The following is a 26523-nucleotide window of genomic DNA, read 5'->3' as shown; positions in this document are numbered from 1 at the left end:
GCATATAGACACAAGAACATCATGTTTTTCTGAATTTGAATACACATTTAGTGAATATTCACACCTTGTATCTTCAATTAACCTATATGCATGTTTTTGAAATGTGAGCAAAACTGCCTGTTGAAAACCACCAGAACAACCCAAATATAACATCCAAATTCTGATGGTCATCCACTGATTCATCTTATTTTAGTGATTGTGTCCCCTTTGAGCTTCATTCCTTTTATTTTGGTGATTTCCTGTTGAATATTCCTGCTTGTCATTTGCGTTCTTTGTTTCTTTCTGGGCGTAGTCACTTGCAGCTGATTAACAATAAACTCAGTTTAATGCTGCATTCGAGAAAGGTAAGAAGTTTGATCCTACTCGGATCGTCTCGGTTTCGACTTCAAAGTGTTCGAGGTGAATGTAATCAACAAAGATGGCTGATTCTGATTAATTGTTTATTGTTCTGGTTAACAAAGTCAGTACAAATCAAGTTGTGTTACATGCACTTATGTCAAATAGCTAAATTAAAGTAATAATAAATATAGATGCATAAATAAAATACCTATTCATAATCTTATAAATTATATTTATTTCTGAGTCTCTATGTGGGTCGCCATTGTCGAGTGACGTCAGATGTGTTTGAGTGTCCATCCTATGGCTTCACAATAGTTGTGTGGTGACTCACAAGGGCGAGACCATCAGCCTGACCCTGTTCTTTTTAGGGATGGTCAGTTCAAAGGAATGATGGAAATGAAAGAGATGATGGACATAAAAGTGTGGACATTCAGACACAGCCGAAGAACTGAACCTACTCGGTGCCAGCCTGCCGAGCGCTTAGAACCTGGTCACATGTTCAACATTTTGGTCATTAAACTCTAACTTCACTCCATTACCTCCATCTCCTCGTCACTCTAGGTTTCCAATCTTGTACATAGTTTGCCATAACACAAACTGCACGTAGGAAGGCCAGAGCTCCTAAATGAACCCAAAAGCTCCGAAATATTAATCACTGCCATTGATGGCTATTGACGTCAAAAATTCATTTGAACTATTTCTATTAGTTTAAATTTTTTTTTCCACTTTTGTTAACAAGAGTATGAAAACCTAGAAAAAAATGTATTGTACATTTAGAACAGATACAAAAATGTGTGATTAATTGTGAATTAACTATTGAAGTCATGCTATTAATTTTAATCGCCGGACGCCCCTAATTTTTAATAATCTCCCAAAAAAATAACTAAAGATTATTTTAAAAATGTCTAGGTTTTCATACTCTTGTTAACAAAAGTGGGGAAAATGTAAAACTAATATAAATAGTTCAAATGAATTTTTTACGTTTATAGGCGTCAATGGCAGTGAATGAGTTAAGCAGGTGAGGGTTTATTTATCTATCTATCTATCTATTTAATAGAAACAGCACAAAGGAAGGCCAGAGCTCTTAAATTAACCCAAAACCCCAGAAATATTAGGCAGGTGGGCATTTATTTACCTATTTATTTATTTATTTAATTAATATAAACAGCACAAAGGAAGGCCAGAGCTCCCAAATAAACCCAAAACCTCAGAAATATTAGGCAAGTGTGCATTTATTTATTTATTTGTTTAATAAATAAATACAAACTGCATGAAGGAAGCCCAGAGCTCCTAAATGAACCCCAAACCTCAGAAATATTAGGCAGGTGTGCATTTATTTATTTATTTATAAAGAAGCTGGGGGTTACTAGGCCCTGACTTGTGTCCAAGTAAAGCACTGTGACACACAACCCCTCTTCTCAACCAGAGCCACCATCAAGCCTTTTCAACAGCTTCTTCTCACGACTGTAATTCAAGATAAAATAAGACAAGACAAGATACACCTTTATTTATCCCACAGAGGAGAAATTCACAACGTTACCAGCAGCAAAACAACCCGTTTGTATGATATACAGATATTTTTCAATGTTTTCCAATAAAACAAGATTGGAACACTGAAATTGTATGCTGCTTGTTATGAAAAAATCGGGATCGGCAAAAAAGGGATCGGCAGGTCAGACTTTTTAAAAGATCGGGGATCGGCCGGAAAATTGTGATCGGTGCACCCCTACTAAATGTACTCACAAATTTGCTTACTCTTAAATTTGACCTTATTTAGTTGAAAACAAAGCTATTATTCTGTTCAATGATTGACAATAGGTGGCTCCACAGGTGGAAGAACATATAGCTGATTTTGATCCATCCATCCAAATCTTAATTATTTTTCAGTAAATGAATAGTACTTTTTGGTACATGAGTGAAATAGGATAATTTTCTGCGGCACACCTGATAAACTCTCACGGGCCACGACACACAGTGATGCTATGCTGGGACAGTAGTTGGGGAATCACTCGTCTGGAGACAGTGGTGTTCCTTGGAGTTCCATCTTGTGGTGAATATTGGTATTAACAGTGAGTAAATTAATCCAAATTTGTTTGTATAACTGAGATAATTGTTTTCTTTTCCAATCGCTGTATTATTCAAAATGTGGTGCACATTCAAACAATTATGTAAAGACAGATGCTTAAAACCTACTAGCCCCTCCTAATTATGCTCATGATGCAAAGGTTAGGCTATTTGTCCATTCTGTTCTGAGGGAGTTTCTTGCAATATAATTCCTCATTACCATGTTTGTGTAAGCATCTGCATGTATATGTATTGTGTGTGACTGCCTTTGTGTGTGTGTGTGTGTCTTTGCATGTTTCTGAATGGAGACCATTTATTCCTCTGTTGTCACTGTTATTTGCCTCCTAATGTTCTGTTCATCCCATTCTCTGTTCTCTTTTCACTTCTTCTCATCACACCATAATGGTTGTTATATAACAGTTGTTGAAAGGAAACCGCTGATTGTATTTCCTTGGCTGCCTACAACAACAGATTGAACTACAAAACCACTCATATAACACAAGATACAATGTATTGTATTTATTCAGACATACAACTAAACAGTAAGCACCAACAATTAACTCTTTGACTGCCAAGCGTTTTCAGAAAAGGGATGCTGTGGGTGCCAACTGATTTAAGCATTTTGACTGATCTTTCAAGGTCCACAGAAAATTTTGTTTGGACTATGGAAACACACATACTACCAAATGAAAGATTGAACTCTCATCTTTCATCAGAAAAGTTGTTGCAGTTTGTTTCTACCTTATTCCATTTTTCAGTAATCAACAATAGAAAATGGTTAGTTTCAACCAAACGCTGTTTTGAAACAAAATACGGAGAAATCAAGCTTTTTGTGAAATGATATTATTTCATGTACTCTAGTGAATTTGACACCTTTTTTTTTTCCATGAATGATGCCACAAACACCTAAACAGTGCTTTACTTCTGTAAAACACTACCACCAACAATGAAAAAGTGTTTTTTGATAGCAAAATACGTTTATTTACATTCAACAGTGTAACAATTTGACACAACAATTTGGCAAACTATTTACAAATGTGTGCAACTGTGGTACTATTTACAATTATGTGGATGTTTCAACTACAGTTTTTCTTTTTGTGTAGCACTCCCCTGCGTGCAAGGAGACGCAGCAGGATTTGCACAACAGATTAGTTTCACTGTGATTGCCCCTTCGCGTGCAGACGCTACACTTTCTTGCCGACCTTTTTTCCGGGGAATAGGAAGTATATACTGCAGTGTGTGTTTGGCCATGTTGCCATAAAGTCTACTATCAGGATCATGATACGGTGACGTTACGGTGGTGTTACGTCTGGCTTCCTCATGTCCTTCAGTTCCTATACCGGGTGGTAGATGTTCTGATCCATCTTATCCACTCCATTCATGGTGGCATCGTAGTCCATAACCAGTGTCTTCTGCGTGATCAGACTGTACCCACTCCTCCGATGAATATGCATTGGACTCGGGGTACTCTTCGTCGTCCGATTGAACGTCCGCCTGTGCAGAAGTGCTCGGTTGTGCTCCGCGTTTTCCGGCATTAGCATTGCTAGCCGGTGAGGCTTTATGACGTGGTCATAGCCGCTGCGTCAACGCTTCCAACTTCGGCGTCAACCTCGGAGTCACCATCATCACCATCGTCGTCATCAATGTGCTCTTTAGCATTGGTCGATGCTTTTCGTCTTTGAAAAAAATGCTCAAGCGTGAGCTGCTTGCAACCGGTCGCCATTTTCGCTTCCTCAGCCATTCTCCCCTCTACACTCTAGCTCCGCCTCACGTCTTCTATTGACACCTACCCAATCTTGTCCAAAGAGAGTCATCGCTGCCATCTAGTGCCCAAAAATAGTCATTATACTAACTAGATCTGCTTGATACTTTCAGCACAGCTGGCCAAGGCTTTCCTCCACCCGTTTCCAAAAAAAACAAAAAAAAACATAGTGAACGTCTTTTAACGTCTTTGGCAGCCCTCCGTAGGATTTTACTAAACGTTATTTAACGTTTTTGGCAGTCAAAGAGATAATAGAAAGTCTGATGTAAATAGTCCATGAATAACATCAAATGTGATCAGTTGACATGTTAAACCTATTAACATGAATATGTTATCTGTAATCTGATCATTGTAAGTTACCAATAGCAACTCAAATTTTTAACAATATCTCAGTGAAGATTTTTTTTGAAGCAGCTTATGGATATAATGAAGGTTTAAACAAACAAACAAACTAACTAACCAACCAACTAACTAACGAACGAACAATTCATGCATGGTCCTAAAAGTGTGTGAGTAGTCATCCCAAATAGAAAGTGGACATTTTAAACCACAGCTAATGAAAACACCACCCAATCTTTCTTTTCTTTCTTTTCTTTCTTTCTTTCTTTCTTTGCAACAAAGCCACCTCGCACGCACAAATACAAAACGAAAGTGAAGATCCCATCTCTTTGGGTCATAGCCATTTTTTTGTTATACAGTACATGTGCTTACTCAGTCACTGACTGGAGGATTTATATTTGATTATAAAGTTTAAAAAACAACAACAACAACAAAAACGTTTTTCATAAAAGGCCTCTGCACAATCTTATCAAATGCAACAAATCCGGAATTGCTTACATGCAGTCTTGTATAAGTTCCCTAATAGCAATACTTGATTAAAAGTCCAAATACGTAGATTAACATAAAACAACTTTGGTGGAAGTTAAAGTCACCTTGTAGAACATTAGTTGAGTAAAGGTCTTAAACTATCTGATGTTTGCTGCATTTATGTAAATATCAAAATTATTTTTCTGATATTACATCACTCTAGTATTGAAAGTATTCTGAAAATTGAATGGTTCATGTTTTGATTTTTTTATTTAAGTAAAATTAAAGTTGAAATAAAGAAATGTAAACAACAACTAGCACATTTTGACTTAGTGGTGAAAACTATTATTTTTTATAATACATAAGGAATATTTACTTTCATCTTCAGAATGTCTTGGAGTTTGTCAGTACACTGTGACCTGCATACCGTACTATACACTGTATTACACCCAGCATGTCGGTCCCCACCCCCTTCATTATTTCCCTCCACCGACATATATTGTCATTGGACAATATACTCCCACCCCCACACTTGATTGGCTGTCAATTATGTCAGTCATTCTTCCATTCCCGTCCCTGCGGCTAGCCACTTCCGCTTCTGTGTCAAACCCAAAGCTCCAGTGCAAGTTCCTTTTCTGGACTAGTCAAACCATTTACACTGCCCACGCTATCCAGGTAATTCATGTTTTCATGACGTCTCTTTTCCATGTTTTTATTTTACTAACGGGTGTAATGGTGGAACATTTCAATGGCTATTTTGTCACATGTAGGAGTTCTGTGCTAGGTAGCCCTCATCCCTCTTAGCCGAAACGCTAACATGAAGGCTAGCTGTCAATATGCTCCTTGGTGACCTGTCAGTATCGGATCGGATATTTGGGTGTCCAATATCGCTATGACGAAGAATAAATCCTAAGTATTTCGCCGGGATTAAATTTAACGTAGACGACTGAAATTTGTTCGGAGTGATGATGTGTTAGCCAGATCAATTGTTGTACAGTACGTGCTAATGATAGCAGCCACCTCAGCATTTGGGACAGTTGTTTTTTTTTAGGCAACACTGAATGAGGGTAGTTGGCCGCTAAAACGAACGATGGTACACACATCGGCAGCTGTGAATAAGATCCCAACTTCAGTAAGTTTCCGCCTCGATCCGTCCGACGTAAAGTGTGAGATAAGACCTTGGAGCTCAGCCAAGTTGGAAATGGGACAGAATGTACTGTTGATCTATGATGATTTTCGCGAATCGCGTAGATCCGCCTGGGAACATCTGTTGTTGTTATCTTAAGATCCGTGCTGATTACCTCCCATGGAATTTAACTACTTCAACAATGCTCCCACGCCTGCTCAACGGCTGACAAAATCTACACTTGACCCTTTCAGCAAACACTGTTTCCCCTAGTTGGTTCATTGTAGGTAATTGACCTCAAGGTTCATCACGTTTGTATTTGTGTGTGTGTGTGTGTGTGTGTGTGTGTGTGTGTGTGTGTGTGTGTGTGTGTGTGTGTGTGTGTGCGTGTGTGTGTGTGTGTGTATATGTGTATGTATATATATATATATATATATATATATATATATATATATATATATATATATATATATATATATATATATATATATAAAAAATGATGGTACCTATAACCGCGTTCATGCTGTTGCAACCAGTGAGTGTTTAGTACTTTGAAAACGGAGGCAAGCACTGTCTTATTTTCTTTTAATGAACTACGTGCTTACTTGTTATCAATTCAATAATTACATTGTAGTGTTCTTGTCCATTTGTTTGTTAGTTTTAGCACACTACTTCCAGGTTCACAAGAATGGTGAACAGATATGATTCCGGTGGGGTGGACAGCGCCATTAATGCACAGCGACTCCAATATTAAAATCAATTCCTGTATCTGCTTTAGAGCTGCAGCTATCGAAAAAAAAGGATGTTTGGATATTCTAAAAATTCGATCGAATAATCGAGTATTCAGATAAAATAAAAACATATATAGTATGTATTTTCCTTAGGTAAAGAACATCAATGAATATACGAGAAGATATCATAACACGCGATGAACGACCTATTGTTTTTCCATTTTTAGATAATAGTCTAAGCATTAAGTTGTATTTTCTTCTCCCTAAAGCTTGGAACAAGAGTCGTATTCTACAATGTCAGTGTAATAAATTCACTTGTCTGTTTGTTTTTTTTCACAGACCTTTATTAGCGAGTGAACATGATTTCAGGGTGACATTGTGTTGATGTTTGTGGCAACCGGTTGTTGTTTTAATATGGGCCACTATTAATATAGAAGAACCTGGGTTAACAAAGTGAAGCCTTTAAATAGGCTTTAGAGAATGACAACTTAAAGGAAATTTTAAATAAATCTGGTTTTATAAGTCTTTCCATAAATTCTACAACTATGGCTCATCAGCACAAATTGAATATATTGTCATTTTGGGGCATGATGTTAAAATATAATCTTTTGTAAACTTTAGTGAAGAGGACCATCTAAACTCGCTATCATCAATCAATCAATCCGCATTATTTTGGGCAGACTGTATACTGTCTCGGAACACTGGTTAGTGCAGCATTTATTCTCCAATTGTTGTTGACGTGTGGTTAAAATTCTGCCACAGGAAAGACATTTTGCAAACACATCCTCAAGGCCACACATTTCAACAGATTTGAGAGGAATGTTACAGCGGTGACCAAACGAATGGACATTTGTGTGACAACTCTGTCAAATGTTTTCATTTATAATCTATATAGTCGTGTGATTGAAGTCTGGCTTGCGTCCTGCACTGGTTACTTTACATTGATAATGTCTTCTGCTGAGAATATCCTGTGCAATAAGACCATTTCAACCTCAACTTCGCCAAACTCCCTTTTTAATCTGGTATTAAAACTGGCCAGGTGTCATTAGTTGTACGTTATACAGGGGAGGGGGGATCAATTGTAGGATGATCAGTTAAATTTGGTTGGATCTGAAAGGGATGTTTTTCCCCCACCGAAATTCAACTTACTGCATTTAGCAACTTTATTGTGCATTGTTCTAAACACACACACACACACACACACGCACACACACACACACGCACACACACACACACACACACACACACACACACACACACACACACACACAAAAAGGCAATTTATTGGCCAGATTATTTTCCGGATCTCAAACTACCATCCACAGACTCCAGTTAGTCCTGGGACCCCAGTTTGAGAGCCCCTGTAGATCAAGGCACACACAGTTCAGAGTTGCTTTCATGTTACTATTTCTTTAGAGAATTCTCAGTCAGCTGGCAGCAGAAGTGTGTAGTGGGGGGCATTTGCCATTACCATTGATTTTGCAGCGGCCAGTGGCATGCATATACTACTTATAAAAATGACATCTGACATGGCCCGAAAGGTCAGTTTAAAAAAAAAAAAAAAAAACAAGGTGGAGGTGAGCAGAGTGACATGGGAGGGTGTGGAAAAAAATGGCGCCACTACTACTAATAATTTGAGTAGAGCTATTCTAAATATGCAAAGATATGAATAAATTATTATATTAACACAATTACTCTTCAAAACACTTTGGTGAATAAATCTGCCATCTAATTTTACAGTAGAAGCTTACAACAGTTTGCTCTTGCTTTGGTCCTGAATGGTGAGATGGGATTTGGCTGCTGTTCAGTGCAGGGGTGGATCAAGTTCAAGTTCGGTGCAATACAGGGCTGTGGGCCACCTAGAGCTGCTCGATTGACGGAAATATTAATCACAATTAATTTGGTAATAATTCCAATGCGTGTGCATCACGGCAATAAAAGATGATTTGATAAGTATCTCTATACTTGGTGTATGTGATCCAAAGACGGGTGAAAAACTAAACAAAAAGACTCATACATTTTTTTTGAAAAGTGACAGTAGGAAGACAAAGCTTATCTTGTCCTATCCCCCTCTTACAATCCAAATCAATACCCTTGTTTTATTTAGAAGCCTGTATGATAAAATATACTGTATTTTAAAATGGAACCATTCAGTTTGATTTGATGCACTTACATATGCAAGTAAAGAACCAATTTTCTGATTCAAATCAGTTTTTATTACACATCTATTAATTTGGTTTTCTGGGAATAGCTAAATGATCTAACAGGCAATGCTGACATTGTATGATAAGGCGACTGTTGCCTTGTGTGTGTGCGTGCGTGCGTGTGTGCTTGCACGCGCACGTCCATGTGTGTATTTTTATGTAAGCATCCTTTTTCTAAATGAATGAATGTCCTTCTGAGCACTCATGACTTCAATCAAAGGAAGCAACTTTATCTAAACCCCTGGACTACTTTGAAGCATTTTGCCACACTCTGTAAAAATCCAGTCTAGAAATAAGTAGTCATTAGAATAAGCTAGCTGTGGTATTCAATTTCCTGGAATAGTGTTTAAAAAAACTGCTTTTTTTCATAGTTCAATGCAAGTTGGAAGCCACGGTTCCTTCCAAAAGGATGGGATGTGCTTGGAATAAATCGGACACAGTTTTGGTTGAAGCTTGCTTAACAGTCAAACTCTATCGTGTGAGGTAAACTCTCTAAATCAGGGGTGTCCAAGGCTGCGTTCACACTGCAGCTCAATTCCGATTTTTTTTCATAAGTATCTGATTTTTTTTCATGCAATTCCGATCTTTTCACACCTGACCTGGGCCTTTTTGGTATGTGGATATAAATCGGATATGTATGCGTCTGCACTGTGAGTAAAGCTAAATGTCCCTTGCTTTTATTTCTATAAATTGATACTAGGAATGCACGATATCGGTGGCCGATAATTATCGGTTTTATTTGTTATTTTTTTAAGATTATATTTTCAATTATTAGTGCCCAACTCCTCAACCCCTCTTCTATGGTAGTGTCGCATATTTGTGACGTCATAATGCGCGAAACCTCGTGTTCACAGAAGATGCATCATGGCGACATGGCAATCGCCAGGGTGGGCTCTCTTTCCCCAAGACGTTACTCTCACATTTTTTGTTGCATTTTTCAAACATGACTGTTTTGTTTTGGCAAACTCAAAATTAGTTACTTGTTGTCTTTGAAGGAGAGATATCAATAAAATTCAGCTTAATGGTGCTTTCAATGTTCAATGTATTTGTACATGTTAGACTTGTAGTAGGAGTTGAAAAATTCTTTGTATTTCAAGTTAATTTTGCAACAATTATTGACTTACTTATTGGTTATCGACATCGGCACTTTCTAAATTATTAGTTTAGACGTATTGGTTGAAAATGGCATTATCGTGCATCCCTAGTTGAAAAATCAAAGTAGGATGAAAAAAAAACTTTTAAAAAGAATATTCAGCTTTCTAAAAAAAAACAAACATGTTTTTCTTTTCTTTATAAACTCAAACATTTGCTGTACAAACTGAAGGCTACTTGAAGATGTTTGCTTTCCTGTATATCACTTGGTTATATAACAATTGTTTCTGAGAAAATGCTTTGCATGGAATTGGCCAACTTCTAGTAGCTGATAACTGATATTCCAAGTCATTGGACTACATCTCTCAATTATTATGCATTTATTGGTTTATCCCTCTGAGTAGCCATTTTTATGTCACCGAAAAAGTTCTAAAATAGAATAATGTTGGGTATTGCACTGACCTCTCCATAAAAATAATCTTGTTGCTCTATATGCTGGTGTGTTTGCCTTGTTGAAACAATGGCATTACCTCTTCGGCACAAGGCTGCATGACCTCCGCAAAGGATGAAAAGCCCCAATACCAATGTAGGATAAACATTTTCCACTGTCATAGTGAGTGTACTGTATCTTAGTTACATTCTGTGTTTCAAGATGTGATCTAGTACAACAGTTGCACAACAGACAATCTTGTGTTGATCAGTCTGCACAATTTTGCGGCGTTTGGCCAGCCAATGTGTTCTCTGGAGAATTGCAACCTCTTCAGCACTTGAATACTTTGTGGGGTCTTAATGCTGATGGCTTCACTTACTGCAGGTCTCTTAAGAAATGCAGTGGAATGCTATTGCATCGTCCCGTATCAGGTCACAATTGCCAGAAGTTAAGTCTACTCAATGCAATACAGATGTGAAGCAATTCTCACTAATAGTTGTTACTCAATACACATTAAAAACAAAACAAACAAACATCCTAAAACATCCTAAATCGAGAGTGTGTGTTAAACACGCAAAATTCTGAAAATTTGTCTTGTATAGACATTTACCGGTACATACGGGTTGTGAAAAATTTGTATTTTCATTCATATAAAATATATCATGTCTAATGTTACATATTCATCAAAAGTGGATTAGTTGTCTGTAAATAAAAACAAACATGTCTTACCCGATGTTTTGTTTTGTATAAAAGTAGGTTCCGCAGATGCCAAGAAGTATTTTTCAAAGCAATTTTTTTTCTTCACCACATCACCATTTCACAACGCTCTCACTTCTGACACGCTTGGTAAAGGTCGGCTCATGTCCGAGACATTCTGCTGTTCTTTGGTTTTGTGAGAGCATGTGTAGCCAGTCACTGCATGAAGTGTCGACAGCTCCAACGAAGGGCCGAGTGTTTAAAGGCAAAAATGTATGCAAAAAAAAAAAAGTGTCTGAACACAAGAAATCCCAATATGTCAAATTATTATGCTGATAATACTAGCAAATTGGGGAGCATGTAATACATGACTACAAAGGAAAATGAACATTTGAAGGGTGATTTCGAGATGCGTATAATACTCGAGTGTGTGTTCTTCTTGATAAATTATGGTAGTGTTCTACAGGAAAGCCAGATGTTTTCTAGTTTATGTAGTACTAGTAAATGTTTTAAGTTAAAAAAAATGATGACTATTGACTTTTTAATTGGAATAACACGTGTTTTTTTTGTGTCCAAAAAGCTTTCTACTAGTCGTGTTCTAAAGCTACCTGCTACAAGCTTACTGACGGCCGGACTGGGTATGACGAATTCACAAATTGAAAGAGCTACAGGTTTATTTGTAACACTTCATTTTCACACAACCGATTGGTTCCATTCGTCGAGACTCTGTTTGTATCGCACAATACTGCACACAGCCACGCAGTATAATTGCATGCTAGCGATTAAAGGAAGGCCTGTTTTGTCAGTCTAGCAATTAAATAAAGATGTATTTTTGTCTGTGATCTTAATATCAAGTGCAGATGGATATAGTGTATAATTATTTTTTTTAATTTACTGAGTAATTTTGGCATCAATAGTACCATCCTCCCCCGAGAATCATCTGTTCCCCATCTAGCCTGCTAACACATAGACGAATAAGCGAACCCAAATAAAACTTTATGGATTATTCTCATTGTTTAGTTCAGCTGTGGTGGAGGTCTATGATAAACTTGGTCTTCTTCTTTTGGTGGCCCAAGACTCTTGTACAACACTAAAATGTTCATACATCCATCCATTAATTATCTGAACCGCATTAGTATTAATATGTTCGTGATTAATTGTTCTAAGGTGTTTAAAAATGTTCAAAATGTATCAACAGTATTAATTCTGAACACAACTGTAGATATTAGTCTTAGTTCTCATTCCAGTTGAGTAACTCTTTATAGAAATCCTCCAAACTCACAATCACAAGCTTAGTCTTTTGATTGTGGATTAAAGATCTGAGGTCATACTGGTCGACATACTTCATTTGTGGGCTACTGACATTTAAAATTCACTATTTTATTCAATGCATTACAAATCTTGTGATTTTTGTTGCTCATGTGAAATTGACTTCTCGGTTTGTAGATACGTGCATGTGAAGAAAGAAAGCTCTGTGGAACCATGTTTACCAACCCATTGTAATTATTTACAGCAGATACATTACAACCACAATACAACCTCATCACGGCAGCATTGTTACATCAAATGTCCAAACAGAAATAGAGCCAGACAATGTTTACATTCTTACAGGAACAGCAATACATGTTATCAATGCAGGTGTATAAGCAAGAATTAACCTTTGCAGTGTCAGTAATCATATGCTATATTTACATTATTCAAATCATAACAGCTCCAGTTTTGGGTTAATTAGTAATATGTTACAATAATTTCATTTGGGTAAAACATAATCCACAATTTAATGATGTGAATTACTGATTGCACTTATTGTGTCTCAAACTCCGCCAATTCTTCCACTCTTTTCACGATCCATATTTTTATGAAGATCCGACAGTCTTTTGTTCATGTGTTCTCGATAAATCCATTCTTTCTCAATTGTCGCGCCCTTCTGGCAATCTCAGCATTTCGTTTTGTGAGATTTTCATTGACGTAGACATGTTTACCTTTAAGCTTGTAGCTATCTCTCAAAAGAGACATTTTTTTTTCTTCCTGTCAACAAACCTGATCAGAACTGCCGGTGGTTGTGTCCCCCCAGTTGGAAGCGAAAAGCACATCTATATGTGCACTGGATCCACAATTAATAAGTCGATTTGTTACTTGCTGTTCCACAGTCTCGTTCGCCGAAGTTTGGTCAGAATCAATTGCATTTGTGCCGGCTGCAGCTCTTGCTGGAGGGCCGCGGTGCGGTTTGATCTGGATACCTGTAACTATCACATCTTTGATTCGAAGATTCTGTTCCAAATCATCTAGTTTTTGTTCCAAGGCTACAATGCGTCAATTTTTTTCTTGTCTCTTTCTTCAACTTCCTGCAGAAGTGGATAGATGCTCTTTTTCATTTCAAGTATTTCGGTGACCATTTATTTGAGTTTTGCAAGAGAAAATTTTATCTCCTCAGTCTCGTCAGTTTTTTTCCCCACCAGGCATATTCCAACAATGTAGTAAAAAATCCCAATGTCAACAAAATAGAAGTCACGAGCAAGTGCAGGAGCGTCCTTCCTCAACAGATGCGTTCTTGATAATTTTATTTTGAACTATTATTTCTGAATGGGTTGTATGCCCTTTTAGAAAAGCTGACTTGATAAAAAAAAAAAAGGGTAAGGAGACTACTTTAATGTAATTTTGAGAATGTTTATTGTGCAGACTTCTTTGAAAAGTGTATGCTATATCGGTTATCCGGTAACCACTAATGACCATGTGCATCACAGACAGACGGAACAGCGGGAGACAAGGCAGTTTTGAGAGAAAGATCAAAACTGTCAAAATAATGATGACATGGACTATCAACTTAGCAGTCGACGGATTTAGTTGTCGACATAGTTGTGAGTGACTACTTGACCAATCTTGGTAGCCCCAGTTCTAAACACTTTCCTTTCATAACAGTCTGCCCTGAAAGTTTCAAGTTAAGCAGTATTTAATTTTCGACTCCAGGAAGTGTTTTACAAGACAATCATTCACACTGTTTATTGATTTCGTTAGGGAAAGGAACATCCCGCCCTAGCTTTCTTGGACATGGTAATTTTGGTTAGAAATCAACTGCCAAGAAGGTTTTTTTTTTTTTTTTGTCCTTATGATGATTTCTTGTGCCCACTGCCCACCTTTTGTCCATTACAGCAGCATTGATGTCATTATGTAATCACCGTAGCTTAGAAGTAGTAAGAAGTATCTCTCTGGGGGTTTTGTTGGACAACATTTTTGAATGAAGAATTCTCATCAAAAGTGATAAGAAAACATTATGTTATATTAAAATGCATCCGATTCTTGAGCGTCAGTCTACAAGTGCCTGAATGATGTTTGTTTTTTTTCCCCCATCTTTGTGACAAATGATGAGTCAGAGTATCAGTCAACATTCCTTGTGTTTTTGTGGCCTGTGTCACAATAAAAATGCCATTGCACATTTTTTTTTGCTGCAAGCTGAGTTCAACAATAATATAACATCAGCACAATTAGACATACATTAGACAATGTATACAGTAGCAACCTAAAATGAATTAATTTTAACGCAAAACCCTAAGAAAATGAGGTGCTTTCAGTCTAGTAATTCACTTTCTCTGGTCCAAAACAATTGAAGGTTTGTAAACAGGACTGCACCTTTTTAACAACTACAATACATCAACAAATAGTGCGCATGTGAACGGTATCCAACCCTATTGATTAACTACTTCTTTTGTCCCTACATATTTCTAATTTGAATTAGCAAAAAGAGAATCAATGTGTACAGTAACATCACATCATCTGACATCCAGCTTTGTCTATTTGTCAAACAGCAGACAAACAGCATTTGCTGGCGTCGTTCTTCTTCCTCCATAACCATCCATCCTAAGCATTTTGTGGACACCAAGTACAAATACTGTGCTGTTGCTGTGGTGACGATCCAGAGGGAACCTTGACTGACAGGACTCTCTGAGGTTGTCATCAGAGGGAACATGTGTTAGAGGTTGACCAGTCAACAGTCAGATTTGTCAGCGTTGACTTCAGAAGATGAGCAATGATGATGAGTTCTATGATGCCGTTACAGGTTAGTGCTTTGTGTTTGTTTTTGCTCTCATATTGCATTTACACAGATGTTTAAAAATGCAAATGGTTGATTACTCGTCATAACAAAAGTGCACCATGTGTGCTGCTTCACAGGCCTGGATTCGGACGAGTCATATGAAGGGGTGTCAGAGTCCAGTTACAAAGATGCACTGGTGTATGATAGCAGCAGAAACAATGGATCAAAGCCACAGGAGAACGGTGTCAAGAAACACAGGTACTGCTGCATTCCTTTCAGACACGCTTGTGTATTTAGCTATACTGATTGAACTCAACCAGACACGATTTACACTCTAAAACCAGTTTAACGGTTGGTTTTGGGCATGGTTAGAATTGTCAAATATAGTTACTATAAATTAAGAAGTCAAGATAAGAACATTTTTTAAAAGTAGTTTTCCATTCACTTTCAGTGGATATTGAAGATTTTGAGATTGCTTGTGGGTCACCATTGGTAATGATGCATCGGATTTATATAGCGCTTTTCTAGACACTCAAAGACGCTTTACAGAGGAATGGATACATATTCATGCACTCACACATTCACACTGTGGTAAATGTAAGCTATTTAAGTAGCCACAGCTGTCCTGGGGCAGGCTGACGGAAGCGTGGCTTCCAGTGTGTGCCTACGGCCCGTCCAACCACCACCAAACATTTGCACCTTCCATACACCAGGGTGATTAGCACTGGAGGCAATGTGTGTGAAGTGCCTTGCCCAAGGACATGACACATGACTTGGGTAGAGCGGGGATCGAACAGCCGACCTTCTGGTTACTGAACGACTGTCTCCACACCCTGAGCCACGGCCGCCACGTAGTACTGTACTCACACTTGACTTGGAACCAGTCCAGGATGTCTCCTTTTGTCTACAATCAGTAGGTTATGCCTTAACCTAGTCAGTCCCAGACATGACCCTGAATAGGCTTGGCGGTACAGAAAATAGGTGCATGGATGGAGATGCTTGCAGGTTCATACTTTGTGTTCTAGTCTTTCTCAGTCCAGATAACAAGATACAGTAGTAGGTGAATGGTGCGGCACAGTTTCTTTTTACCTCATGGACAAATAATGTTGCTTTTTCTGATAGCAGACCAGTTGGACAACATGTTCTGCTTGTCTACAAACTTTGTACCGATGCTTTCTTCACACCTGAGTGTGCCCGATCAGATACATTTGCACAAACACACAATGCAGTAATCCAACGCACGTTTTTGAATAGAATTGTTGTGCTCTTTCTATTAGGGATAGGCGAGTACCGATACAGGTATCGCTACCAGCCTTATTTCAAGATATCAAGTACTTGTCTATTTATTCTGTTTTCTCACCACTTACATATGGTTATTTCATTATTATTATTTTTTTTTTCACTCTAGGACGTCATTGCCGGCACCCATGTTTTCCAGAAATACTATTAGTGTCTGGAGCATCCTTAAGAAATGCATCGGAATGGTAAGGATGTGAATTCATCCCATCTTATTCTTTTACTCTTTCTACTGTATATGATCATTGTTCCCAGACTCTTTTTTTTTTTTTTTCCTGCTTCCCTGCTTTGTTTGTATATAAAAGTTGTGCGCACCTTTCCGGGCTCCCTGACCCCCAGACTGGACGAGAAACTTTTTTCCAGCCCACTCCCAAAACTCGCACCACTAAACCACATACACACATTATTAACCCTCACCAATTGGCTACTTGCGCCTATCCGCGTATCTTTATGCTCTTTCTATAATGCCCTAAGACAGTGGTGCCCAAGTCCGGTCCTCAAGAGCCCCTATTCAGCCTGCTTTCCATGTTTCCCCTCCTGCAGCGCAGCTGAATCTAATAATCAGCAAATCAGCAATCTTTGCAGAAGTCTGATAACGATCTATATTAAAAAATGTTTTTTACTAATTTGTGTGCTGTTTGTTTTAAAAGACAGCATCTTTTTTTTTAGTTTTTCAGTGTTGTTAAAAATTCAAAATTTCAAAGAATGCTGATGTGATTTTTTTTCTGTCTAAGAATAACCGTAAAACAGTTTTTTTTTTCTCAGACTATAACTGTACACCAAAATCTGAAACTGTTGCACCCATGATTGTGCAAGCAATTTCTTTCTGTTTCACAATGCAGCACTGTCGGTTGAAGCAATAAACCGAGTGGTCTACAAACTTCATGCCTTCTATTTTGTCAGGAACTCTCCAAGATCACAATGCCTGTCGTCTTCAACGAGCCCCTCAGCTTCCTGCAGAGAATCACAGAATACATGGAACACACTTACCTCATCAACAGAGCCTGCTCGCTTTCTGACTCTATAGACCGCATGCAGGTCAGACACTGAGACTCCTCTTGAGTATTGAATTGACTGTGTGAACAATAGCATAAATTGCTACCTTTAGCAGGGCTATTTACCTTGAAATAAGGCCTGATACCGATACAGTATCTCATATTGGTACTCGCCAATCCCTAGCTAAAAGACTTACTTGTGTACTGTACATCATACCTCTCGCTTGAGATTCATCTTTGATGCTTAAATCGAGACTAAAGTCCAACAATGAAGCTATTGATAATGAGCAGTGAAAAAAATATAACAACAACAATAAATGTCAGCTATCAGCTAGACAAGGGCCATTTGGACCATCTCCCACTGAGAGCCACAAAACCATATTGTCATCTAAGGAATGAGGATGCCACTGCATAGTGTGTCCATAAAGTCTGTTTACATGGTAAAACAAAACAAAAAATACACACACACACAATTGAATACATTTGTTTTGTTGCTGCTGTATAGAACACAAAGTTTTACTTCTCCAGTAACAAAAACATGTTGAAAAAAATATGCTTGGTTGAAGGCAAGCTTACTTTAAAAATAAAGTGAATGTCTATTTGAGTCTGCCTCATATTCACCTCCGGTAAACCAAAAATGCCACCTTGTACCTCCTTTTATGTGCGGAGTTTGCAGTCACTTGAATTGAACAAAACTATTTCTCTTAACAATATAAAATGTACATTTGCAAAATAATAGGCAATTAAAATATTAGTTTTACTTGATGATGTATGTGATTTTTGCATATGAGCCTCAGCGTATTACAGAGGTGTCACATCAGGGCTGTAAACGCCACCTTCATTTTCACATACGATTGTAAGCTGTCGTGAGGAGGGAGTGATGTTTGTTTTTAACATATTCGTGTAGTATGTAGCATTCAATGTTTTGTTTTCTTCAGAGACTCTTCTCTTGGACTTATCCATGGTTGACGTGCTGGCCAGGTGTCTCACATCAGTGGTTGTGATGCATACATTGTACTTTATTTAATCTTACAAGAACACCATAATCTTAAAATTCAGAATAGCATTTGAAAATCAAACAAATTAAAATTTAGAATAAAAACTTAGCTGCTTTCCAAAGTCCTGAAGAGCTACAGCAGAAGGATGGAAAAAGCCACGGTTGCTTACCGCTGAGCTCGACTAAATACCCAAACTTGTGAGAGAAGTCACTTTTATAAAGCATTTACGAGAGTGGCGTGAACCTGAAAAAGAAAACACACTTATGTTGTCTGTAATTGTTTCTTCAGGCCGTCGCTGCGTTTGCTGTGTCAGCGGTTGCGTCTCAGTGGGAGCGAACTGGAAAACCCTTCAACCCTCTTCTTGGGGAGACTTATGAACTCACCAGGTACCCACATGTCTTTTTCACATTACAATATGTATTTACTAGGGGTGTCAGGCGATTACAATTTTTAATCTCATGGCTTTCATAGTTAACTCACGATTAATCGCAAATTATATATCTGTTCTAAATGTACAATACATTTCCCCCCCTAAGTTTTCATACTCTTGTTGACATAAAAGTGGGGAAAAAATGTTAAACTGATACAAATATGGCTGCATCTTTTAGTCATTGATACAGTCATTACAAAATAATTTCTAAAATTGAATTAACATAAAAAAGATGTACTGTAAAAAACGAGTGTGATATTGATTTGTATTTTCTTTTTTTTTGCCACTAGATGGAATAATTGCATTTGTGACAGCTTAGTGCATTTTTCTTTTCATATTAAGAGCTATCTAATCTCTTGAACATGAAGTACAGTAATTTATGGACTACAAGCCGCTACTTTTTTCACGTGCATTCGAACTTGCGACTAATACAAAGGTGCGGCTTATACATCAGATCACAAGGGGGCGCACTATAAAGGATGCGCAAGAGCGTCATGCAGAGCAAAACAAACCAAGTGAGCCCAAATACAGTAGGTGAGACAGAACGAGAGCAAGACAATTTGCGCCTTCATTATGGAAAAGAAAAGTACCGGGAACCCGGGGCGGTTACATTAAAGCACCTGCGACTTACAGTTGAGTGCGGCTTATATGTGTAACAAAATCGAGTGTTCCCCAAATTTAGCTAGCGCTGCTTATAGTCAGGTGCACATTGTATTCCAGAAATTACTGTAACTTGTGAAATTCTGTACATTTTTTAAATTATAAAATACAACTTGACCCCAGTCTCCACAAATAAATGCGTTATTAATAAATGTATTACTACAAAATTTTGACGTGGACGTGTCTGCTGCGTTGCAACTGGAATTCCCCCAGTACAGGCTTTCCAAGTAAGGGGCGGTCATTAATCGCACATAAAAATAAAAAGTAGCGTTTAAGGAGCTTTAAATAAACTCCAAAATAGTGCACACATTTTGACACCCCTAGTATTTACCCTCCATGCTCTTCTGTGTCTATGCAGAGAGGAGCAGGGTTTTCGGCTGATAGCAGAGCAGGTATCCCATCATCCCCCGATGAGTGCCTTCCATGCTGAGAGCCTGACAGGAGACTTTGTATTCCATGGCTCAATTTACCCCAAACTCAAATTCTGGGGGAAGAGTGTTGAGGCAGAACCCAAAGGGACCATCACTCTCGAGCTTCTAAAGTAGGTCAAAGAAATGGCTGGGTTACTTTTGCCATTTTATGTAAAAGTGTGTCCCTCTTGCATCTTCTGTTCATGTCTTCTCTTCTATCCAAGGCACAATGAGTCATACACATGGAGTAACCCTTACTGCTGTGTGCACAACATCATCCTGGGCAAACTATGGATAGAGCAGTATGGCTCAGTAGAAATAGTCAACCACAGGTACGATAAACTCGAGTCTCCATATTTTTTATGCACTTTATTGTGATAAGCGTACAGTTGTAGACTGAAATAAAGAGATGAAAGAAAGGGCACATAATGTATCACTTCTTAAAGTGTGCTTTAAAACTGATATAAAAAAAAACCCCTGCTCATTGGCAATGACACACGGAACCAATCATTTTCGTTCACTGTGTGTACGTTTACGTCCGGGATACCGATGATGCACGTAGCGAGATCCAGCAAATGGAAAATAGAGCTTCTGGCAGATATTGAAATCATTGTACAATCAATGCCTCTCTCAACTACACTAACAAAATGAGTCCTCCTATGGAAGATTATTAATGGAAAAAGCTGACACCACGCTGACCGAGCTGACATTAATGGAAAAGCTGACCTTCTCTGGTACGAGTACCCGGTCAGCTGGAGTTTTAACCATGGCAAGATGATACCAAAGGCTCTTCTTACTCATTAAGTCACTAAATTCTTATAATATTTGACGTATTACTAATATATTCTCAAGTGAACAAGAGTTATTTGGTACTCCACAGTTTCTACTTTGCTGAGTCGGTCCCTATATTTGCTGGCCTCTCTTGAATAAAATGTCTCCTCACCAAGAAGTAAATACGAGAGACCCTCGTTTTATTTTTTTGTCTCCGTTGGCATGTCTTGTTCCTATTGATGTGTTCAATGCAGCGGGAATTTGGCTGTTAAACCACAGTACGATACTGAAATGGAAAACTACGTGCTAACATCCCATCCAAAATGCTTCTCAAACAATCGCAATCAATTCAAGTGCTCCTAATCAAACAATAGTAATAGTTGGACAGATTTTAAGGATCTTGTGTCAATGTTTGTGTTACTGCAATCAAATTCATATTCACAATCGGCTTGTTTTGAAGTGCAGGGTCACACGATCAGCTTTTGTTTACACTTCATTGGTATCCTGGGTTTGTTTAGTTGTTGTGTGTGTGTGTGTGTGTGTGTGTGTGCGTGTGTGTGTGTGTGTGTGTGAAAGGACCATGTGTAACATTTAGGTCACATACACTTCACCATAGTTTATGAAGAGGTGCTAAGTGCTTACACTCTTGTCTACACAGCACTGGAGACAAGTGTGTGTTGAATTTCAAGCCTTGTGGGATGTTTGGCAAAGAGTTGCACAAAGTGGAGGGATACATCCAGGATAAAAGGTTAGCCTTCAACACTGTGTTACTTTGTCACCCTTGATATGATTTCTGATAGATTGTGTAAAGTTTTCCAAGAAATTTTCCTCTGCAATCTGATCCTCCTCTCATGTTTGTCAATGCGCAGTAAAAAGAAGCTTTGTGTCATCTATGGGAAGTGGACAGAGTGCATGTGGAGTACTGATCCTCAGTCCTACGAGGCTCACAAGAAGGCTGAGAAGAAAGGAGACAACAAGAAGCACAAACATGTAAATTGATTAGTCAAGTCTGAATCTTTTCCCTTGTGTTGGTGAAGCTTTCCTCATGAGCACATTCTTGGTAGAATGTGTTATGTGCTGATTAAGCATGTGATTTCTCACTCCATTTAATCCCCCTGCCCCAGGAGGAGCCAGTGGGATCAGAGAACGATGATGCTGATGACATGCCAGAGGTCCAAGAGACAGTCTCGGTCATACCAGGAAGTACTCTACTCTGGAGGATAGATCCAAGACCGCCTCACTCCGCTCAGGTATAGAAAAAACACACACACACATTATACAAAGGCAGCAATGTGCATAAAATAAAATAAAAAATATTTGTACTTCTCTATGTTAAGATGTACAACTTCACCAACTTTGCAATGTCTCTGAATGAGCTGGATCCAGGCTTGGATGCCATTTTGGCCCCGACGGACTGCCGCTTCAGACCTGACATTAGAGCCATGGAGAATGGCAAAATGGGTAATTGTATTGTCCACCATCAGTGCTTTGTGCATTTCTATTTTGGCATGATTTTGCAAAACAAAAACACCTGGGTTGGAAGCTGCGATTAACTGGCGACCAGTCCACGGTGATCACTGCCTCTCGCCCTAAGTCAGCTGGGATAGGCTCCACAGCCCCCTTGCGACCCACATCAGCCCATCCACTACTGTATAGAAAATGGATGGCTGATATTGGGAAAATAATGAAACCCTGTCGCCATCTGCTGTTTGTCTGTGTGACTGCCTCATGTTAACGGCACAGACGCCTTCACTGTGTGACTGTTGTGGTTTTGCAGAAGAAGCAAGTCAGGAGAAGGAGAGGCTAGAAGAGAAACAGCGAGCAGCCAGAAAGCAGAGAGCCAAGAATGAGGAGGAGTGGTCTACAAGGTTCGTTATTTGCTTTCGCGTTCACACACTCGCTCTTTTGCTTTATGGAACACACAGTCTTTTTCTCTATCACATGCTAAATAGCAACGTGACCTCCACCTGTGCGGAACTTTCTAACACTTCAAATACTTCTGAAATCCTCCATAACAAATAGATAATCTAAATAATAAATTACCACTGAAGCATGTGACTTATTCAACTGACCAGACTGCTCTGCTCAACCAATAATCTTCCATTTGCGCCAGGTAAGTCCATTTTGGGGTCAGTGTTGGTGTTTGAAATATCACGGTATTTTGATCCATTGGCGTACCGGATTTTTCGCCTGTTGTCAGCCAATCAGACGTTTTCTCGGAGAGAGTCAAGGAGAAATAATTAAGTTATTAGCATTTTGCTCTGATTTAAAGGTGTTTTTTGGCTAGATTTTCTATAGGCCAAAAACTTTGTCCAAAAAGGCTATGTCCAACACATACACACAACAAAAATTCTCTGGAAACTATTGTGGGATTTATTTATTTATTATTTCTTGGTGCGTTGTACGATTGAAGTGCCCATTCCAACCACACTCGGCATTTCGACAGATTGTCATTTTTGGGGAAATGTTGTCACATTGCTACTCTTAACTCAGCCTTTCTCTATCCCTCTCAATTTCACACACTCACCTGCCAAATAAGTCTTTTTCACACTCCACTCACTGAATGTGAAAAAGTCACATGACAGCGTTCCCATATTTGAAAATACTAACGTAGCAGCCTACCAGGAAGTAATAATGGAGATTTTGCTGCTTGTTAAACTGCACCTCAGCAAGATGTATGTTTCATTGTTGCAAAAGAAAGAAATCCCTGACTTTGCTCATTTTTATAAGGATGAAGAGACGAGGAGCAGGGAAAAACCTAATGGCTTGATGGGAACTTGGATAGTTTTCATTCCGTAACCTAAAATGTCTAAATCACTCTGCCAGCTCCTCTCCTGGCATTTCCAATTTGTGGCAGCTTGCCGTCGAGGCAGAAGTCCTCTTGCCACACCGCGCCACTACATGCCACCCAGCAATGCTCCATTCCGTGTTCCCGGCCCCTCATCACATACACGCTGATTGGGTTTGATGGTTTGCTAAATGCAGTGCAGGGCTTTACATGGTGGGCCACCTAGTGGCGACAAATGATATCCTTTACATTTTAATATACTGTGCTCGGACCCTTAGAACGGATCCGACTGAAAATGTGTCCAAAAAAGCCTCAAGACATGAATCATGCTTTATATCAAATATTGTGAATTCTGATTTGTCGCAGTTCCAAAAAAAAAAAACCTGTAATTTTACCCAGATGATCAGCTATTAATCTATCTTTGCAAAATTTAACACATTCGACAAGTCCAGGCCTGAAGTTATTTTTCATTGTAGTGGTGGCGCCACCTACTGGTAGAATGAAATGCATCTTTTATTTTTTGTTTTTATCCTCGCGGATTGAAGGGTTAAATGTGTGAAAACTCATCAAACTTTGCCCACACATACTAACATGTAAGAGGATTATTATGTCATTATTATTATGTCATTGTATGTATGTATATATATATTCTCTTATAGCATTTCTGGCCCATGGTGAAATGAAAACTCATTTTTGTATGTTGGTGTGTGTGTGTGTTTTTTTTTTTTTTAAAGGTGGTTCCAAATGGGCACCAACCCAAGCACGGGCTCACAGGACTGGAACTACTCTGGTGGTTACTTCAGTAGGAACTACCAAGACCTGCCTGATATCTACTGATGAGACTGCTAGCCTTCATAACTTGGAGGGACACAATCAAAACTTAACCCTTCATTCACCATTGCACACATCCAGCGCAGATAGGAAAGACTTACACAGAGGCCTCTGTTGGAACAGTTGCCTCATCTTGACTTGCTTGCTTCTTCCCCATCAAGGATTTTACATCAGCTTTAGTTGCGTGACCTGTAAATGTTTTCCATCGCTCATTGTTTTTTTCCATATGACACCATTTGAACGGCCCATGACGGAATGTGTGTAGAATTAGTCATTAATGCAACATTCTGTAGAAAACTTAAGCAACAGAATGATGACTTTAAAGTCTTTAAAAAAAAAAAGTGTCCTTGCCTACCATGCTGTTAAGAAAAAATCAGAATATTTGTTAAATTCCACAATGATTCCATTCCAATGTAAAAAAATAAATTAATTGTGACTCTATTGGTATGTAAAGGCATTTGAGATCGTCATCGTAACAGGACAAGAGAAACACCTCAATCGAGTGAGGGTAATGTAACATGCCTTCTTAATTTTCTTTACAGTTATATCAGTTTTGTAGCACATTGAGTTTTTAATTTTCCGTTCCTCTTGAATTTGTGAGGGGAAAAAAAGCTCAGCTGTCATGCTGACCGCGGTAGTGACAATGCAGAAATTCCAAACGGTTAAGCAAGAAAATATTTGGGTTGCTGCTGTTTTTGTTTGACCATTACAGGTTGTAAAATGAAAATGTTTGAATTCTGTTGAGTGGTGGCTGAACTCCAGGTCTTTTTTCTTTTTCCTTTCTATTGTCTGCCTCTAATTTTTTTTTTTAAGCACTTAACACATACACCCATTAGACTTATTTGTACATGTTGTCTCTGTGCCTGCTAACATTTTTTTCCTGTTAAGCCTAATCTATGTGATCTAGATAAAACACTAAAGTCAGGTGCAGTGTTGAGATGCACACGATTTATTTGTATGACTCACAAAACGGTACAATGCTCTCATCCATTGAGAGACATTCCAGCAAAAGGGCCAACAAGGTCAAATCCTTTTGTTTTTGTTACTTCTCCCAACATGTCCTGAGTTGAATTTTAGCCTCCGCCTCCTCCATTTCTTGGACTATCTTTGTGGTTGTTGTTTGTGTACAAGTGTTACACAGAGGTAATCACACGCAAAATAAATGGCACATTATTTTGTGCAATTGATTTATTTTTATAGTATTTAAAGCATTTTCTTTGATGAGAACATAACAACCAGATGTTTTATTTCTTTGGTGGGGGACTGTATAGGCAAACTGTGGACAGCTTGATAGTCATGGACAGGAAAATGACTACTAATAAAATCCTTAATTTCAAATTTGAATGATGACCTTTTTTGGGGGGGGAACAAAATTTTAACAGGTGTTAAAAAGGGACTAATATTAAGAGTTCTTTTACAAAATGCATTAAATCAATTTTGATTGTTGTAAGCAAAATGACATTTACCCAAGCCTGAAAGTTTTACAAACATTAATTATATTCCAGTTCATTATCTCAGTCTGAACAGTTTAGAAGAAAAAAATAATACAAATACGTGATTATATATTTTGTCACCAATGTTTTGTGTAACATTGTGTACTGTATATATTGTGTATATATTATATAAATTCTAAAACTCAATCTTAAAAATAAGTGGTCTGCATATATTGAAATACTGTAGATGCAAAAAGGTAAATTTAAAAATGCAAAGTAAAATTTTCTGAAAAAGGGGGCTTTTTTTTTTCTTTAAGTTGATCAAAACCATGAAGCGCTCCTTAAGAACCTGTAACGTGGTCCAATAAAACATTACAATACAGTCAACTTATAGTAAACGAATAGGAGTGCTGGATGGCCTGCATCAGTATGATTGACTTCAGCTACTGGGATTGTGGCTGCCCAAGTGTTAAATGGACTTGACTTCAGCATCCTTAGCCAGATACAGTATCATGTCAAGTAGCCTATAAATATTTAAATGTACAGGTCTTTACTATATGACCATGCTTGGACTGCGACTATGACGTTTGACTTCAGCTGCCTCAGCAAGAGATCATGTCAAGTGTTAAT

At 38.3% G+C, this 26523-nt stretch overlaps 1 protein-coding gene across 2 annotated transcripts; it reads left to right on the top strand.

The window, feature by feature from the left end:
• Positions 1 to 5514: 5514 nt before the first annotated feature.
• Positions 5515 to 25804, top strand: LOC144035121 (oxysterol-binding protein-related protein 2-like). 2 transcript variants are annotated; one of them, XM_077544574.1, is made up of 14 exons: positions 5515 to 5647; positions 15055 to 15305; positions 15419 to 15539; positions 16690 to 16765; positions 17481 to 17615; positions 18859 to 18956; positions 20019 to 20201; positions 20295 to 20402; positions 21500 to 21589; positions 21711 to 21831; positions 21966 to 22091; positions 22179 to 22302; positions 22619 to 22709; positions 24364 to 25804. In XM_077544574.1, the coding sequence occupies exons 2-14, from the start codon at positions 15269 to 15271 to the stop codon at positions 24464 to 24466; spliced, it is 1413 nt and encodes a 470-aa protein (XP_077400700.1). In that variant the 5' UTR covers positions 5515 to 5647; positions 15055 to 15268; the 3' UTR covers positions 24467 to 25804. The 2 variants fall into 2 exon arrangements, with proteins under 2 accessions (XP_077400700.1, XP_077400710.1); XM_077544584.1 differs by having other exon boundaries at positions 5561 to 5647; positions 15058 to 15305.
• Positions 25805 to 26523: the final 719 nt, after the last annotated feature.

The sequence above is a fragment of the Vanacampus margaritifer genome, chromosome 1, assembly GCF_051991255.1.
Source record: "Vanacampus margaritifer isolate UIUO_Vmar chromosome 1, RoL_Vmar_1.0, whole genome shotgun sequence".
Lineage (NCBI taxonomy): Eukaryota > Metazoa > Chordata > Actinopteri > Syngnathiformes > Syngnathidae > Vanacampus > Vanacampus margaritifer.
This window is presented reverse-complemented; position numbering and strand designations above follow the sequence as displayed.